General features: G+C 37.3%; 1 protein-coding gene across 1 annotated transcript in view; it reads left to right on the top strand.

Moving 5' to 3' along the window:
* The window catches only part of ATRN (attractin), a 180,680-nt gene that overhangs the window by 76,723 nt on the left and 83,929 nt on the right, over window positions 1–20,028 (top strand). Inside the window, exons 7-11 of the mRNA XM_063094485.1 lie at window positions 8,815–8,905; window positions 9,556–9,799; window positions 10,555–10,738; window positions 11,828–11,982; window positions 15,263–15,347. Of these exons, the coding sequence (XP_062950555.1) occupies window positions 8,815–8,905; window positions 9,556–9,799; window positions 10,555–10,738; window positions 11,828–11,982; window positions 15,263–15,347 (759 nt within the window). The remainder of the gene's footprint in view (window positions 1–8,814; window positions 8,906–9,555; window positions 9,800–10,554; window positions 10,739–11,827; window positions 11,983–15,262; window positions 15,348–20,028) is intronic.

Genomic DNA, 20,028 nt, shown 5'->3' with positions numbered 1-20,028 from the left:
TTTAGTCAATAGTTAATCAAGACCAATAGATTCACTTATAAAATGTTTCTCAAGTTGAAACTGGCCCAATGTCTATTCCCATTGCTGCTGCCTTAGATCAAGCCCATAAATTTCTTACGAGATTCCTGCAATGGTCAGGTCAGGTTATTCTTCCTCCAGGTTCTATTCTTTCTCCATACTGTAGGTTCAGGCTATTAACTTTCTAGAACACAGATATTTTCTTTAATATGAATTTAAAGTCTCATCTTATTTCAGTTTTTATGTACACAGATTTAAAGCAGTTTCATGTTTTTCTTCAGAAGGGTTGTTTGCCAGCATGAGGAATGGCATAGATAGTACCTGGAGATCTTGTTTTGGATCTACATACAGCTCCTCCTCCTGCATGCACCCACTTCCCACTGGGAGAAAGGAAGTTGTCAGTCTCTGCTCTGTCTTTGGTGGACAACCCAGAGAAAGCCCCACGCTTCAGGAGCTAATCCTCTCTCTCTGGGCCACTCTACCTCAGATCATTTGTGTAGGCACCTCCTAGACTGTGTGTACAGATTGAGCATCACTAATCCGAAAGTCTGAAACCTGAAATGCTGCAAAATCTGAAATTTTTTGAGTGCTGACATAACATTCAATCAAAATGCTCATTAGAGTGTTTTGGATTTTGGGTTTTCAGATTAGGGATGCTCAACCGGTATGTATTCTGCAAATATTCCAAAATAAAAAAAAAATAATCCAAAATCTGAAATACTTCTGGTCCCAAGCATTTCGGATAAGGTATACTCAGCCTGTAACTGCACCCCTCCATAATCTCAGTTCCACATTCCAGCCACCCCCTTCTGTGATGGGCACTGTTGGTTCCTTACCCAAATCCATTTACCTTTACCTGGCTGGTGCGCCCAATCACCAGCTGCTGTGAAAGTTGGCTGCTGTCAGCTCATAGCTGATCCCTTTTCTGAAGAAGTCTCTGAGCAGATTGAAGCCATCTTACCTAGAAATGCATGGAAGGTTTTGCCCTATCCCCAAGGTAGCCCCTACTAGATTGACCAGCTGTTCCTGTTTGCTTGGGACTCTCCCAGTTTTAGCACTTAAAGTCTTGCATCCTGGGAAACCCCTCAGTCCTAGGCAAATTGGGATGGTTGGCCACCCTGGCCCCTAGCCAATGACTGTCTGATATGGAGGTCCAAGAGCCTAACCCTGCTTGTATGTGGGAAAACTGGTGTCATTCATGCTTCAGATCTCCCTTTGCAATCAGGCCAAAACTAGACTTCAGCTGAGACTGCTCTTTGCTTAGCTTCTCCTTCTTCTGTACCTTGCTTATCTCACTTCCTGGCATGTTTGTCCAGAGAGCCTTCCCTCAGTAAATCACTTGGACAAGAATCCCATCTCAGGTTCTGCTTGCAGGGCACCTGACCTGAAACACTTTCCAATCTCTTCAGATATTTCTCTCCAACAATCTTTGATCCCCACAGGGGTCCATAATCCATTGATTTCTTTCTCATTCTGTCATTCCTGTCAAGCCTCCTTGTCATTTTTCAAATCTCCACCACCTTTCTTTCTGTTTTTCAGCTAACAACCTTGCTTCCTGTTTCTATTTTGAATGATAAAGTCATCAGATCTTGACCACAGTCTCCCACCACCACATTTACCCTTTACCTACATCTGTGCTTTTATTGTGTCTTTTGTTTCTCTACTCACGGCTGTTCAGTAAAAGTTTTGGTTGTGATGGAAATGTTCTGTATTTACACTGTCAGGTCACCAGCCACATGTGGTTACTAAGCACTTGAAATGTGGCTAGTGTGACTGAGGAGCTGAATTTTTATTTTCCATACTTAGTCCTCTTCATATTTGATCTTGCACCAGCATTTGATAGTTAATCTCTCCTTCTTTTGAATACTTTCTTCAGTTGTCTTCCAGGACGCCACATTTTCTTGGTATTTTTTCTAACTATTTATTCCTTCTCAGCCTTGTTAGCTGGTTCCTCTTCAACTGACTGACTTCTCAAGGATGGTGTGCCCCAGGGCTCAGTCCTTGGTCCTCTTCTGTCTGTAAATTCATACTCTTGGTGACCTCTTGTAATATCTTGGCCTTTATGCTAGTGTTTTCCAAATTTATGTCTACAGCCTTGACTTTTCGCCTGAACCTGCATCTCCAACTCCACTTGACATCTCAATCTTTTGGCTGTGTAACAGGCATCTTGAACTCAACATGTCTGAAACTGATCTTTTTCCCAAGCCTGTTCTTCCCCTAGATGTTCCCATCTTAGTTAATGACCACTCCATCCTTCTATTTCATTAAGCCAAAAATCTTGGTATCATCCTTCACTTCTTGTTTTTTCACACCCTATATTGGTACGTGTATTAGTTATCTCTTGCTGCATAACAAATTGCCACAAACTTAGCAGCTTAAAGCAATTCACATTTATTATCTCACAGTTTCTGTTGGTAAGGAGTCTGGGCATGACTTAACTGGGTCCCTTGCAGTCAAGGTGTCAGCTGGCCTGCATTCTCATCAAATCGTCTCAGAAAGAATTCACTTCCAAGCTCACTTACATAGCTGGCAGAATCGATTTCCTTGTGGTAGTAGGGCATCTTCCTGTTGGCTGTAGAATGGAGGCTTCCTTCATCTCCTAGAGGCTACCCTCAGTTCCTAGAGGCCATCCACAATTTCTTATCACTTGGGCTTCACCAATATGGCTGCTTGCTTCATCAGGCCACAGGCAGAGTTTCTAGACTGAGTTTGCCAGCAGAGTGGATGTCACAGAAATGACATCCCATCATATTTGCCATATTACGTTGGTTAGAAGCAGGTCGTAGATCCCGCTCTCACCTGAGAGGAAGGGATTATACATGGCTATGAACAGCAGGAGGTAGAGATCCTGAGGCCCACCCTAGTGTCTGCCACTATGTTCACAAATCTGTTAGCTCTACCTTTAAGGTCTATCCCAAATCTAACCACTTCTCACCACTTCTGGTGCTGCCACCATGAGAAGAAGGGTAAAATTAAAGTTGTGAAAGTGATTGTCCCTTCCACTATTATACTAGATATTATGACAGCCATATACTCATATTTTGCCATTTATGTGATTTTTTACCGTTGCACCTGGCATCAGCCCCCTCTCTCAAAGCAAGAAATCTAGTAGCCAGGTTGATACTTTCCCTCCTTCACTCCTTATACCATAAACTCACATCAAGCGCCATCAACTCTGCCACCAAATACATGTCATATTTTTTCTTTTCTCTCTATGTCCGTTCTGCTATTATCTGTTTCCTACTCTTCAGCAATAGATTCCTGTCAAAATCTGTTTCCATTCATTCTTCCCAGTCCATTTTCTAAATATGAACTGGGGTGATAAAAAATATATATATAAATCATATTATTTACTACCTTCTTAGAACCCATTGTCTTCCCATTGGACTTAATGGCTCTATATAATCTGACCACTGTTTATCTTCCCAAACTCAGTATTTCTCTCCTGCCTCAATTCACTGTACTCCCGCCCTACTAACTTTCTTTCTTTACCCAGAACTCACCATGTGCACCTTTACTTTAGAGGCCTTTGCACTTGCTGGTCCCTCTGTCTAGACTGTTCCGCTGCTGTACCTCAGGGCTGTTTTCTTCTCACCCTTTAGGTCTTGGTTTAACTGTCCGATGGAGAGATCTTCTCTGACCAGCTGGTTCAGACAGGTTCTCCCTGTCATTCTTTTTCATAGCTCTTTTTTTTTCTGCCTTTTCCACTACAAGTTCTCCAAGATTAGGGACCTTGTTTACTCATAGAAGATGCTCAAATTAGTATTTACCAGATAAATGGGGGAATAAATGAATTATTTATTTCCTTCACAAACATTTGTTCCTGGAATTACTAATGTCACCTACAGCTTTTATTTGACTAGTGAACCTCATGAACCACATAGTTTTTTAGGTTGTAGCATTTTTTTTCTACTTGTACTTGATCAAAACATAATTTTTACAGCTTTATATGTTACATGTAAGTATTAGTATAGTTTCAAGTAATGTTCTACTAACTTTCATGAAAAGTAAATATAGCGATTCCTTTTAGAAGTAATAATTCTGGAACTTAGGTTATAAACTTTTTAGTCATTTATTCTCTTATATAAGCATATTTCAGGAATTACTCTTACCTCTATTTCCCCCACAACTCTGTTAACTCAAAACTTTTAAGTCGCATTAAAAAGTAGGGCCAGCCCATGGCTCACTGGGGAGAGTGCGGTGCTGATAACACCAAGGCCATGGGTTCAGATCCCTACATAGGGATGGCCAGTTTGTTCAGTAGCTGAGTGTTGTGCTGACAACACCAAGCCAAGGGTTAAGATCCCCTTACCAGTCATCTTTAAAAAAAAAAGTGGTTCTCATTTTATGTCACCCAGTGGTCTTCTCGCAAAATAAATGGTCTTGGTATCCTGGGTTAAGATTCCCAGTTGAAACTTCATTACTGAATTTCCTTCTCTTTAGCAAAAAAGAATTTTTTTATAAACTTCTTAAAAAATAGTAAGAAATTGAGCAACAGGTAACAAAATAAGAAAAGGAGTATCATCTAATCGAGTAAACTTTAAAACAGATTCATGGGAGCATGCTGGTGAAATGCTGAGAATTCACACTAATAACCAGAAAATAACTAGAAAGAAGCAACTTGAGTGGGATTACTGTTTTGTTTTTGTTTTTTGTTTGTTTGTTTGTTTTACACTTTCAACTGAAGAGTAGGAGAAATAGTTGCTGGGGAGGATAAGGTGAAAAGGAGGGAAATTCACCAAGTGGCTGACTCTTTGCCCAGAAGTCACGGCTTCTATTCATATTGGGAAATGATCTGAACACTGGTGTAGGACACTTAAACAAAATTTCAGAGGACAGGAGCATCTGGATGTTGTATTCTAACAGACTACACTCCCCCTCATTCAAGCCCAATGTTTCCTCAGACTTCAGAGAATTGGATAGAACATAAAATACCAGCCCTAATGCTAAAGCTAGGATGCAAATTTGATAAACTTGTCTTAAATGCAGTGGAAACAATTAAGAAATCACCCACACTTTGCAAATAAAATATCTGGAGAGCAATGCCTAACCACAAACAAGATGAAAGAAGTGACATGGTAGCTTATGCAAATATTCTACGATGAAAAAACAAAGAGGAAAAAAGAACGCAGCATGTAAAATCTGACAAGAACCCGTCATAGATGAAGATTAACTTGAAGGTACAGGAGATTCCTTCCAACTGTTTCATGCTATAGATCAACTTAATGAGAATTTGAACTCAGAAAAACAAGCTGAAAGACAAAAAAATAATAATAACAATGACATGAAATGGGGAGATTACAGACCTAAAGAAATATAAATAAATTAGACACAACAAGAACTAGAATGAAAATTGAATTACTGATAGGCGGTTAACTGAGATAATTCCAATGAATACAGATGAAAAGTTGGAAAAAAAAATTGGAGAAAAGCAAAAATACCTGCAAGAAGGTGATTCAATATAAATATAATTGCTATTACTAAAAAAAGAGCCTAACAAACAAAACAAATGGATTGAGATACCACAGGGTGTTTTGGTAAAATTTTATCATTTCTCAATGACAAGACCTGATTTGAGAAAGTTATTGAACTTTTAGGATAAAGGACAAATTATTGTTTGGGAAGCCCCAGGTAGTTCTGTTCTTCCTGCTTACTGGGGTCATGTTCGGTCTCTGCAGAGCCTTTGCCTTGGTCTTTGGGGCAGCCAGATGCTGCGATTGGGTTACCAGGCGATAGTGGAGGGTGGAGCATGTAGCATGATGGTTATTGAGTTGCCTGCCAGCATGGAGGGGCTTCTGAGGAAGATGGCTGTAGCTCTGTGGAAGACACCTGTTTCTGAATTCCGTAGGTTTGTTTTTGCTTGTATGCTTGTCCAGGTCTTAGAACTAGTTGTTCAGTATTCTATCTTGCACCCACCTCTCACAAGAAGGAGAATTTATTTGGCACATAAAATTTCTTATGTTTTATTGCATCCATATTGTTCTTGTCTTGTTTTTGCTTCTCTGTGTTGTGAAATGATTGACAGTACCTCTGTGGAAGACACCTTTTTCTGAATTCCCTAAGTTTGTTTTGCTTATGTGCATGTCCAGGTCTTAGAACTAGTTGTTCAATATTCTGTTATCTGGCACCCAACTCTCACAAGAAGGAGCATTTATTTGGACATGAAGTTTCTTATGTTTTATTGCATCGATATTATTCTTGTCTTGTGGTTTGCTTCTCTGTGTTGTGAAAAGATTGACAGTCTGTTGTAGAAATATCTTTTGATAGGTCACCTTAGCCATGTTATGGGGACCTGCCTGTAGCTAAGTGTCTCTGACAAGCTCTTGGGCTGACATTTTTGTCTGAGGAGGAGCAAAATGCATTAAGATACAGATTGAACACTGTCCATGTCACTTGAAAGAGACAGCATTGGATCATCTGGGAAATCGTTTCTGTGCTCCCTCTGTTTCCTCTATTTCAAACTTAGGGAAACAGGCCTCTGGCTTGGACATAAGGTGTATGTGTGTGGTTAGAAGCCATGGAAGTCCTCAGGAAACACTTTTCATAGCCAGAATTCCACAAAAGTATTGCAGTGGTATGCAATCCATTTTGTAAAAACACTTTCCTGAGTGGATTTAAGTCATTTCTATGTCAAGTAAAGTACAATATTGTGTCTTAAAAAAAAGTGAGGGCTGACTAGTTAGCTCACTTTGGAGAGCATGGTGCTGATAACACCAAGGTCAAGGGTTCAGATCCCCATACCGGCCAGCTGCCAAAAAAAAAGGGGGGGTAGAGGGAGAGAGAATGAGAATGATTGAGAATTCTTCAGGCTTCCAGGCAGAAAAACAAACCACGTAAGAAGGGGTGGGGTGGGGTGGGGTGGGGTGGAAATCAAGCTGACCTCAGACTTCTGCATAGCAACATTCAAGGGAGCAGCATCTGCAAGGTTCTGAAGGAAAGAAAGGATGGCCCAAGAATGTTATACCCAGCCAAGATGTCATTCAGCTGTAAAGCTTGCAAGTAGATATTCTTAAACATGAAAGAACTCAGAGAAAGAAGTACATATGATCTCTACTTAAAAAAACCCCACTTGACAGTGAAATCCAGCAATTAAGAATTGAAGAGCTCAAGGAGAAGTTGTGGTAAGAGGACTGTGAGGAGATTGACTCAGCTAAAATATAGATTCAGTACTAAATTACTGTGAAATTATAGTTATAGAATGCAATGTGAATGTTAAGAACCTGGACAATATAAAAATTATATAACAAAAATTAAGAGAAGAAATGAGAGGAAATATGAGTGCTGTGGTTTCAACTTTCAAAGCCAGAAGTTAGTGGATTCTGTCCAAAATCAAATTGTGTATAATCTTAAAACTAAAGTGAATTCAGCCTCTGAATAATTTTTTATGTATTTTTAAAAATGTGGAATATTTCAGAAATACATAAAATTATAGCTGATATCAATTTATGTGCTGTTTATATTCAGTAGATGTCACCATTTTGTTATTTGCTTCAGATCATGTATAAAATATTTAAGAGGAAAGGAAAGATTTAGAGAAAAATAACAAATACCAATACATTTATCACCCAGGTTAGGAAATAAAACATTGTCAAAGGCCCTTGTATGCCCTCCAAAATCTTAGAAATAATCAGTGGTCTGATTCTGGTGTCATTCATTCACATACATATCTTTATACTTAAAGTACATATGAAAATTTGTTAAAATTAATAAATTTTCTATTTTTAGTATTTGTAGAAACAATGTCCTGTAGTGTTTTTTCAGCTTAACATTGTTTTGAGATTTATGTCAATATATGTTGCTTGAATATATTTACTTTTTATTCTGTGTAATTATTCTCTTATATGCATATACTGATTATTATTCCATTTTCAATTGATGGACTTTTGTTTACTTTTTTGCTATTGTAATAAAACTTTCTTACATCTTTTTGTTTATATATAGTAATGTTTTTCATAATTTTTTAAAAACTTGGATTATCCAAGTAAACTTTTACAGAAAAGAAACTTATACTTAAGGTATAACAGTAGCATTGGTTTCCTTTTGGTTTCTTTTTTTTAATTAATTTTATAAAAAGTAAAATTAACACTTTATTAACAGTATCATCTGTAGTATGATCCCATTTGTGTAAATATATTTTGTCAATCTATTCTTCTATCTGTGTATACACACAGAAGTCTGGAATGATATTTACTTAATGTTAATGGTATTCGTTTCTAAATGATGGAATTGGGATTATTTTTTAAACTTTTAGCTCTTTTTTTGGTATTGGTTACATTCTTTACAATGAGCATGTATGATTTTTATGAAACCAATACAGTGATGTTTTTCTCAAAAACAAAAACTAAAAGTGAATAATTTAAGATACTGAATGTGGTTATTCAGTAATGCATGAATAAATATAAATTGCATGGTTAGAAAAATAAATTTCAAGGGGTGCTTTTTTGTATGTTAAAGGTCTTTTCATGTACTGAAAGAAAAGTTATTGTAAGAAAAGTTTAAATCACTTGAGTAGAATGCAACCTTCAAGTGATTTAGACTGCGTGTAGAAGAGGTTTTCTGGAAGTGTTAGAAGCTTCTTGTCCCAGGGTTGATTAGTCTAGCTCCCCTTCCTGAGTTCTCAGGTGCCCAGTGGGTGTAGGTGTCAGGTTTGTATGCCAAGGTGACAGATACCTCCCTATATCTATGGTAGATTTAATGAGTATCTCCAAACTGGATTATATCACAAATGAAAGAGTATGAGATGTTCTGCTTTGTCATTTGGGTAAAAATATGATCTGGTTTTTTTTTTTTTTGTAGGTATGATCTTGCTTCTAGGGAGTGGCTTACACTAAACCATTCTGTGAACAGTGTGGTTGTTAGATATGGTCATTCTTTGGCATTATACAAGGTAAAATATTTCCACTCTGTACTCAACAAGAAACTCAACTCATCCTCAGTTACTTTATGTATTATATAATTGAAAAGCTATTCAGTGTTGGTTTTAAATTGGGGAAAACTTTCTATTTTTTGGTGGGTGGTAGTATATAATTGGCTAAGTTATAAGTGGAAATTAAAGTTGAATCTTTTTTAACCAAAGAGATTTTAATAGATTCAAACTGTACTGGGGTATTATGATTATGATACTAAATGGTTTGAAATGTAAATTAAACGTACAGGTTAGATTTTAGGCTCATTAGCAAGTTCAGACAAGAATAGCCACATTGTAATGTGACTGAATGATCATTTTCATTTCCTTGGTTTTGTAGGTATATAGTAAGATGAGGCAACTTAATTTTTTTTTAGGTCATTTTGTACTGTAAAGGATCTCACATGAAGAAGTTCAAGAAAAGTAGCTAAGTGTCAGATACATACAAAATGATTAATTTTCTTTCCTATTGTTCCTTTCTTTATCCTTTTCCTAATAATTCACCAAAAGATGCATTTCACTAACACTTTTTAAGCTGAGAATAATATTGAGGTTTTGACCTGATCCTTTTTTGTTCTCAGATTTGATCTTTTCAATGTTTTTAAAAATTTTATTTTATGTGTTTTCCCTAGGATAAAATTTATATGTATGGAGGAAAAATTGATTCAACAGGGAATGTGACAAATGAGTTGAGAGTGTTTCATATTCATAATGAATCATGGGTATTGTTGACCCCTAAAGCGAAGGAGCAGTATGCAGTGGTTGGGCATTCAGCACACATTGTTACACTGTCAAGTGGCCGAGTGGTCATGCTGGTCATCTTTGGTCACTGTCCTCTCTATGGATATATAAGCAATGTGCAGGAATACGACTTGGGTAGGTATATTTTTTTCAGTAGATGTTTTTTGATTGTTCGATTTAAAACCTCTGCCTTTATTATTATGACTTTTTAAACAAGATTCAATGTAACCTTGATTGAGTACTTTATCTTGAAACGCAGCTAACATCAATGTATTACCAGTGAAATTCAAATTATTGATTCTTTTATGTAGTATATATTTATTACTGTCAATTTGGGAAGGAGCCCAAGATGGCAGTAAATGCTTTGGGTGTTAAAGATAATGAGTAAAAATGGTTTGAAACAACAGATATTCTGAAGAAAAAAATATTTGGGTAGCCCATTAGAGGTTGGTTTAATGGAGTGTGATTTCCCCTTCATATATAATCTTTCCTTTGGTTAAATTTTATTGTATCTGTTATTGTGCAGTAGTAGTGCCAGCTCTAATTGTTATTTTGAGAAAATAGGCCTCTAAAGTACATCTGTGTATTGGTTACTAAAGGTCATAGGGAATTAAATGTTCATTTGAGGGGAATTTAAATCTTTTAAATTTGCTGTAATTCTTTTCCTGCATGGCATATTAGAACATCAGAACGTTTAACAGATTGGAGTTTGGCCACATGACTTTCTTATGGGTTTTAGGTGTCGTTCTTTTAAAAATAAAAAGGTAAAAAAAAGATATGTATATCAAGCCTCCTGAAACCCCTTCTCTTGCTCTAAGCTATTTGGGTATTTTGAGTATTAGAGAGAAGGAGCTTGCAATGTTTGCTTTTTGCTGTTTTTCCCTTTCTAGATAAGAATACATGGAGTATATTACACACCCAGGGTGCCCTTGTGCAAGGGGGCTATGGCCACAGCAGTGTGTATGACCACAGGACCAGGGCCCTGTATGTTCATGGTGGCTACAAGGCTTTCAGTGCCAATAAATACCGACTTGCAGATGATCTCTACAGATATGATGTGGATACCCAGATGTGGTGGGTGCTTTTTCTTGAGCTTTCAGTTTAAGGTGTGAATTCTGTAGAGGCCGTTGTTGGGAAAACATTGTGCTATATTTTTGTTTTCAGGCCTGGAGGATAGCACTGTTCAGCATTGTACATAGAGAAACTGGGAAATTAGCAGAGGGTAATTAAGAAGCTAGTATTTATTTTGTTGCATTTTTCTATAATTCTGTACTAGGTAGATTAGAAAATGCTTGGTGTTTTTTGACTGGTTTTCATTTTTCCTATGCTGAGCACTATGGTAAAATTTTAACTCTTCAGAATCCTAAGGAATAAATTACAAAGCTGAGTTTGTGTATGCTTTTGTAAACTGAGTAGAGAATATCCATTTTTTAACCTTTTCTTGATGACCTAAATATCTTCTTTGGGGTCATTCCATGAAGTAATGAAACAGAATGTTCTCATATCTAATTGAGAGAACTCTCCTTACTCTGAACTATGTGAGGGTACTTCGAAAAGTTTGTGGAAAAATAGAATTGAAAGATAATGTGAATCAACTTTTTGAAGTACCCTCATATATCAGCCTGTAAAAAGTTTGCTAATTTAAACAAATGTAAAGCAAATTTGAGTTATGAAATAATGTCACTAAAAAACAATGGTTTCTGCTCCTTTTTATATTCCCTCACATATTTGAAACCATACTATGGATACTATTTTACATTCTGTCATAAAAATAGTCATTTTTAGTGACTGTGTAATACTCTATCATGTGGGTATTCTGAGCTTGTGTGGTTAGAACTTTTGATTTCTAGCTTTTGTCTTATTATTAAAGCACTGCACATAAGCTTTGTTTGTATTTCACATGATTTCTGCCCAGAAACTGGAATTATAGGGCCATAGGGTAAGAACATTTTAGGACTCTTAACATATTTTGCCAAAATTCTTATGCATCTTTTAGATTTTACATATTTATTATTGAGAAAGTTACTTATATGTAGGGAAAGTCTGGAAGTATTTGCACATTTGGGTTCTAAATTAATAAAACAGTTATATTTGTTTTAGCAGATAGATAAGTATTCTTAAAAAACTAACCTTGTATTTATTATTTTTAAATAAACTCAAAAGGACCATTCTTAAGGACAGCCAATTTTTCCGTTACTTGCACACAGCTGTGGTAGTGAATGGAAACATGCTGGTGTTTGGAGGAAACACACATAATGACACATCCATGAGCCATGGTGCCAAATGCTTCTCTTCAGATTTCATGGCTTATGACATTGGTAAGTTTCCCAAAGCTATTTTAGGGGCAGGAATTTTTTGTCTTTAAGCAACATTTGAAAAGAAACTGAAAATATCACCAGATCAAAATGGTCAGACCATTTGAAAGAAGTCTGAATGGTATTTTTTTATATTCATTTGACTAATAATGTTACATATCTGTTAAAAAGCAATACTTCTACATTAAATTCTTTTCAAAATCATTCCTGTTAATTGTTTGAATTTTAATTTTCGAGGCTGAGTTGAGATAACTGGTCCCTCCTTTGTATAAATGCCTTACATAGTATAGGTTGAGTACCGTTTTTCTGAAATGCTTGAGACCAGAAGTGTTTTGGATTTTGGAGTATTTACCAAATATGTGCCAGTTGAACATCCCTAATCTGAAATCCAAAATGCTCCAGTGAACATCTCCTTTGAGTGTCATGTTGGCACTCAAAAGGTTTTGGATTTTTGGATTAGGGATGCTCAACCTGTAGTGTTATATAGTTGTGACCACCAGCATTGTGTCAAGCTGATTTAAGTATTAACTTAATTTGATTCCCTAGAAAACTGGTTTCAACATATTCTTTGTGTGGTAATATACTTGACCAGAAGAGGGCAGTATCTGGTTGGGCAAGACAAATACCAGCTGTTCTCTTGTATAAATTATCATCAGACATTATTTTTAAACAAATTATTATTTTTTTATTGTGGTATAATACATATAACATAAAATTTACCATCTTAACCATTTTAAGTATATAGTTTAGTGGAATTAAATACATTCAAAATGTTAGGCATTCATCACCACCCTCCATCTTTATAATTCTCTTCATCTTGTAAAACTGAAACTTTATACCCATTAAACAATAACTCCCCATTTCCTCCTCGCCTCAACCCCTGGCAACCGCCGTTTTACTGTCTGTTTCTATGATTTTGACTATTCTAAGTCAGATGTTCATTTTTTTTGTTGTTTTTGTTGTTGTTTTTCTTTTCTTTTCTTTTTTTTTTTTGTCTTTTTCGTGACCGGCACTCAGCCAGTGAGTGCACCAGCCATTCCTATATAGGATCTGAACCCATGGCAGGAGCGTTGCTGCGCCCCCAGCGCCGCTCTCCCGAGTGTGCCACGGGCCCAGCCCTCAGATGTTCATTTTTAATAGACATTCATGTGCCAGCCTCTGAGCTTGTACATTAGGGATGATAAGGTGAGTAAGTTACAGCCCTTAGCCTCGAGGTGGAGGAGGCAGAGATATAAGCAGACAATATAATTACAATTCAGGTTGTTTCTTGCTGAGAACACCTCTGAGCACCACTAAAGTCATGGGAGGGAAGGGTGATAGAGAAGGCCTTCTTGAGGAGGGGCCATCCAAGCTGGGTCCTGAGGAACACTGGGAGTTCCCTGGGTGAAATTAGGTAGGACTTTCCAGGCAGAAGAAGCCCATGTGCAGAGACACAGAGGTGGAAAGAAACCATGGCACGTATTTCAGGCCTGTGAATTGTTCATTTTGGCTGCATCATAGCAGCACATCAGGAATTGGCCTCAAGTGAAACTAGAGAAGTGAACAGCTGTCAGGCTCTTCAGATCTTAGGGGTGTGTCATGCTTAGAAGTTTGGGCTTTTTGAACAGTCTTTCACAGTAGGTGGTGGAATCACATTTGTGTTTTAGGAAAATCTCTGTAGTTGCACTGTGGCGAGTGGTTGGGAAGGGGCAAGACGGTAGTTAGGAGGCTGTTGCTGAAGCCCAGATGAGGGTTTGAGCCTAGATGTGGAAGTGGCAGTGAGGACAAAGAAATAGATGTGTTTGATATCTACCAGGAACTTGAGGACTGTCCAGTGTGTGTTTTGAGAGAGATGAAAATGTCCTTACCCCCAAGTATTTGGTGTGGGCATGGTAGATGGTACCCATTGTCAAGGTTGGGAACAGAAGTAGAGGAACAGGATCTGAGAGGAAGAGAGTGAAGTAAGTTTGGGGGCATCTGTGGGACACAGCAATGCAGAGACCAGTGGGAAGCTCTAGGAGGGGTGGGATGAGCAAAGAGCCTGAGGCTAGCTGGAGACAAGTCTGAAAGAGAATGGAGACTGAAAACATGTGGAGAAGTAGGAGGAAAACCAGGAAGCCTCTGGACGAGCAGTTAACAAAGGCTGCGGAGTGATTAAGTAAAACAAGGAGGACTGAAGAGACCTTCTGGTTTAGCAATAAAGAGATAATTTATTACCCTGTAGTCATAGAAGAGTAATCCAGATTGCAGAAGGATAAGAAATAATGTAAGGTGAGATGTACACGCAGTGAAGCAGTGAACGCTGACTGCTTTATTGAAAAACTTGTCTGTGAAGGGAAGGGGAGGAGTAAGTTGAGTGCCTCAGAGGGAGGTAGATGTAGGAGAGGCATTAAAAAAGAGTGGGCTAGCTTTGGTTATATTTAAATGCTGTGGTAAAAGCCAGCAGAAAGCAGTTGGAGGACCAAAGGAGAGAGGGGTATCTATTGAATCAGTGAATGGACCTTTGAGGTGTGGGATAAAAGGAAGGGGACCCTGCCACACTGGTTTTAGGGAAGGAATCGAGGTGGGTGGGCAGGAAGCTAGGGGAGTTGATGGCCTCTCTGTTCTCCACGTGAAAAAGACCACAGAGTCTAGGCTGGGTAGGAGAAGGAAGTGGAAGCTGTTGTTATCAAGAATGAATAAAGGTCTGGGTCGAGTGGAGGAACCTGTGCTTAGTGAGCATCTCAGAGAGTGAGACAGTGAGTGTGAGGTTGGTGTGGTACAGCACCAGCAGGTGGTATTAGGTACAGAAGAGAAGTTGCTAGCATGGGTCAGGACAAAGGAAAATTAGTAGATCTAGGGGATCTAGGAAAGCACTTTTAAAAAATTAGATAAAGGTTAAATTCATAAAAATTTTAATTTTCCATCTGTATTTTAGCTACTAAGTTTTGGCCAATCAGTATAGAGAAGAGTGGAAAATCATTATAGAACCCACATGTTTTACTTACATAAGCTTTGTAAAATGGAAAATTTGCTTAAGTTAAAAAATGTTCTAGTGGGTAAAATTGATAGGCAGTAGGGTGAGTGACATGGATGTTATGGATGTTGGATGTGTTCACTGATTAGAATTGCTGTGTGATCCTGCCTTTCTTCCATGTCCTACTGCTCTGCTGCTGCTGCATCTTAACCCAGAAATAATGGTGTGGCCGAGAAAGTACAGAGGCAAGAGGTAGTGTTTGTTGCAGTCTTTTTCCTGAAGAAAATGTCGGTTCCTGTTGACTATGAATGGCAGTCTCTTCTGAAATGTGTTTTTTCTTGCTCCTAGCTTGTGACCGCTGGTCAGTGCTTCCCAGACCTGATCTCCACCATGATGTCAACAGATTTGGCCATTCAGCAGTCTTACACAACAGGTAATTGGAGAAGTGTTTGCTTCTTTTCTCTGTTTCTCTTGTTTAAAATGAACATGAAATAAAGTGTGAAGAAGTGGAATTGGATTTACATGTCATTTGCAGGATTCCCTCATCCCATTAGTTCTTCACAGAATTATGTGGGTATAAATTTCCTGATTTATGCCTAAAATATTTGAAGTGGATATGAATTACTTCAAGTGCCATATTTATTGATCTGGTTTTGTTAGCATGCAGGAACATGCCATGTTTGGTGGTGGTTGAATGCCTGAGACAACAAAAGTTACGTGCGTGTGACTGTCTTATGTCCTGTTATTGTTTGTGGTATTTTGGTTGTCCAGTTTCTAGTAGTTGTATCTGAATGGTAAGGAGAAGTTTGAAAAAAAGGAGAGGGGGCACTTGGGTAGGGGTAAGGTAGGGAAACAGATGGGAAGGTTGTGAACCTTAAGGTAGATCAGGTCTATAGTGTTTGGATAATCTGAAGTCTACACTGCATTTCATTGCATTGCTCAAAAATTCCTGGCCCAAATTATCAGCGCAGCTCAGAAGTCTGTGCTGGAGAAGTCTCAGTCAGATAAGGGAGACTTATAGTAGCCCTGCTCCCTCTTCTTTACAATGTGCTTTAAGGATTTTTAAGAAGTTAAACTGCCTTATCGCTTCATTAATTTTTTAAGTTTTGTTTCTGTTATTATTGCTATTTCCTCTATAAAAATTCTAATCTAAAATTCTAACCCTAAAGCTATTCAAGTACTCGAATGCCTGTGGTATGTTAGGATTCCTTTGACTTTCAAAATTTCTGTTTGATGATGAGACAAATGAAGGTAATTTAACTTGGATTAGTAAAGATATGAAAGTGATGTATTTGGGAAATATGGTGAAGGAAGAGTGGACAGAATTTAGAAACTAGGTACTGGGAAAAGGTGATATCTTTTATAAAGTAATTATTTTTTTTAGCGATATATACGGTCCTCTGGGAGAACATTTGATAGTTATAGACTAAAATGTAAGGCTTTTTGACTACCTTGCTAATTTAAAATGTTATCTTAAATCATAATATGATACTTCCTCGGTAAGGCAGACCCTTAAAGCTCTCCAGCAAGTGCCTCTTGAGGTTTTCATCTGAAAAGCAGTGGGAACATTCTGTCATCATCTTGCCTGTGGGCACCTGGCCTCAGTTCTCTTCAACTTTGTGTTCCTGGTGTTCTCCTAGCACAGGATTTGACACAGAATAGGTATTTGCTAAATGGCAGCAGTTAGTTTGGTGACAATTAGCAAACAAATGAATCTTCTATTAAAACATTCTTAGGTTCTATCCAAACTAAGAGAAGTTGACAGTTTACCATAAAATGTAGTTTAACTTTGAATCAAAATTGGGAATGGCTCGCCTTAGTTATAATGTTTTTATTTTTGTGTAATCTCAATGGTGTGAGATTGAACCCTGATATGTAAGTATCTGGGTGTATGGGACAGGGTTGGAGGGGCCAGGGGACGAAGTGGGGGAATGGGACAATGAGGGAGGCCATGTACAAAAAGGCCGTGGTTTTGGTTTTATTTTATGAAATAATTTACTGAAAGAGAAATTTTGATTTACATCATTTCTTCCATGTTGTAAGTCAGTCAGGAGCATTGGGTCAGCTGTGCCTTACTGTATTATTGTCATTATGGTTTTGAGGGAGGCAGGAAGGAGGAGAAGAGAGGGCTGTGAGGGACTGATGCTGCAGAGATGGTGGCTGTCCCTCTCAGTGGCCTGCTGCAAGCCTCTTTGAAGGACTTTTCCCACCCTTGCAGAGCCAGTGTGTGACCAGATGGATTCAGAATTGCTTTTAACACCAGCTCTGCTGGGAAGAGGTTATTTGTTTTAAACAGATTGACTAGTTGAAACCAACCTGCTAAATGTGGTACTAAGTAAGCCAATAGTGAGGTTAAAAATGAACACCAGGTTTATTCAGTCTTTCCTTGTGATAAGTTTGTCTATTCAGATTTTCTATTTCTTGTTAATTTAGGATCTTTTGAGGTATTTTTTAAATTGTGGTAAAATATAACATAAAATTTATCATCTTAACCATTTTAGAGTGTCCAGTTCAGTGGCATTAAGTACATTATTGACATTATTGTTAATATTTGGTCATTTTTTCTTTAAGTGTGTTTTCTACCCTTTCTCTTTCCTGTCCTTATGGGACTGCCCTTATGCGTATGCTGGTTTACTTGGCAGTATCCCGTGGGTCTCTGAGGCTCTGTTCATTTTCTTCACCACCATCCATCTCTAGTACTTTTTCATCTTCCAAAACTGAAACTCTGTACCAATTAAACAACAACTCTTTTCCCTCTCCCCCCTGCCCCTGGTAACCATCATTCTACTTCCTTTCTCATGAATTTGACCTCATACAAGTGAATTAAATGCCTCATATGAGTGGTATCATACAATGTTTGTTGTTTGTCCTGTTGTAACTGGCTTATCTCCCTTAGCATAATATCTTCAGGATTTATCTATAAAGTAGCATGTGTCAGTTTCCTTTCTTTTTAGAGCTGAATATTCCTGTGTGTGTGTATACGTAATGTTTATCCATTCATCCACCAGTGGACACTTGGGTTGCTTCTGCAGTTTGACTGTTGCTTATAATGCTGTTATGAACATGGGTGTACAAATATCTCTTCAGAATACTGATTTTATCTCTTTTGGCTATATACCCAGTAGTGGGATGCTGAATCATATGCTAGTTCTATTTTTAATTTTTTGAGGAATCTCCATGCTATTTTCCATAATGGTTGTATTAATTTACCTTTCCATCAAAACAGTGTGCAAAGCTTCCCTTTTCTCTACATCCTCTCCAAAACTTATTTTTCAACTTTTGGATAATAGCCACTATAATAGGTATGAGGTGATATCTCATTGTGATTTTAATTTGAATTTCCATGATAATTAGGGATGCTGAGCATTTTTTTATGTATCTGTTGGTCATCTGTATGTTTCTTTTGAGAGATGTCTGTTTGAGTCATTTTCCCATTTTTTAACTGAGTTATTTGTTTTCTTGCTATTGAGTTGTTTGAGTTCCTAATTTATTTTTGAATATTACCCCTTTATCAGATGTATTGTTTGCGAGTATTTTCTCACATTCTATAGGTTGTCTCTTCACACTGCTGTTTCCTTTGCTGAGCAGAAACTTTTTAGTTTGATGTAATCCCATTTGTCTATTTTTGTTTCTTGTGCTTTTGGGGTCAGACCCAAAAATTGTTGCCTAGACCAGTGTCATGGAGCTTTCTCCTATGTTTTTTTCTTATAGTTTTACAGTTTCAGTTTTACATTTAAGTCTATTTTGAGTTGATTTTTGTATATGTTGTGAGATAAGGGTCTAATTTTGTTCTTTTGCATATGGATAGCTGATCTCTAATTTGATTCTATTGTGGTGGTTGGAGAACATACTTAGGTGCTTTCCTTTTTAAAAAAAATTTTTTTTGAGTTTTTTTTATGGCCTGGTATATTATCTAGTTTGGAGAGTGTTCCATGTGAGCTTGAAAAGAATGTGTATGTTACTTTTATTGGGTAGAATGTTCTGTGGATGTCAGGTCAGGTTGGTTGATAATGTTTAAGTGCTGTATCAAGTGCTGATTTTATGGCCAATTGTTCTGTCCATTATTGAGAGTAGAATATTGATGTCACCAGTTATTATAATTTTCCTTTAATATTTCTTGTAAGGTGGGTCTGCTAACAAAGAAGTCCCTTAGTCTTTATTTACCTGCGAATTTCTTTCAACCTCATTTTTGAAGGGTAATTGTTGGGTAGAGAATTCCTGTTTGAAAAAATTTTTCTACACTTTCCCTATGTCATCCTTTTGCCTTCTAATCTTTATTGTTTCTTAGCTGTTAATCTTAATGTGGTTCTCTTGTATGTGATGATGAGTTGTTTCACTTTTGTTGCTTTCAAGATTTTCTCTTTGGGGGCTTTCAGCAGTTTGATTATGTAGTGTTGAGGTGTGGATCTTTTTGTGTTTATCCTACTTGGAGTTCATTGAGCTTTATGGATATATAGATTAATCATTTTAATCAAATTTTGGAAGTTTTCAGCCACTATTTTTTTAAATGCGTTTTCTGCCCTTTCTCATTCCTGTCCTTATGGTAGTCTAATTATGCATATGTTGGTATGCTTGGCAGTGTCCCATTGGTCTCTGAGGCTCTGTTCATTTTCTTCAATATTTTTTATTTCTTTGATTCAGACTATATAATCACTATTGATCTATGTTTAAAATTGCTGTTTTTTTCCCTCTGCCAGCTCAAATCTGTTGTTGAGTCCCTCTAGTGAGTTTTTCATTTCACTTATTGTATTTTTAACTCCAGAATTTCCATTTAGTTATTCTTTATAATTTATGTCTCTTTATTGCTATTCTCTCTGTTCAGTCATTGATGTCGTGCTCTCCTTTAGTTCTTTAGACATAGTTTCCTTTAGTTCTTTGAATGTATTTGTAATACTTGCTTTGAAGTCTTTGCCTCCTGAGTCCAACGTGGGCCCCTCAGAGACACCTTTTATTGACTTTTGTTTCCTCTGTATGGGTCACACTTTTTCATTTCTTTGCATATATTGCAATATTTTGTTGAAAACTAAACATTTATTTTTATTTTATTTTATTAGTAGTATCATTTTTTTAAAAGATGACTGGTAAGGGGATATTAACCCTTGACTTGGTATTGT

Source organism: Cynocephalus volans, chromosome 1 (assembly GCF_027409185.1).
Source record: "Cynocephalus volans isolate mCynVol1 chromosome 1, mCynVol1.pri, whole genome shotgun sequence".
Lineage (NCBI taxonomy): Eukaryota > Metazoa > Chordata > Mammalia > Dermoptera > Cynocephalidae > Cynocephalus > Cynocephalus volans.
This window is presented reverse-complemented; position numbering and strand designations above follow the sequence as displayed.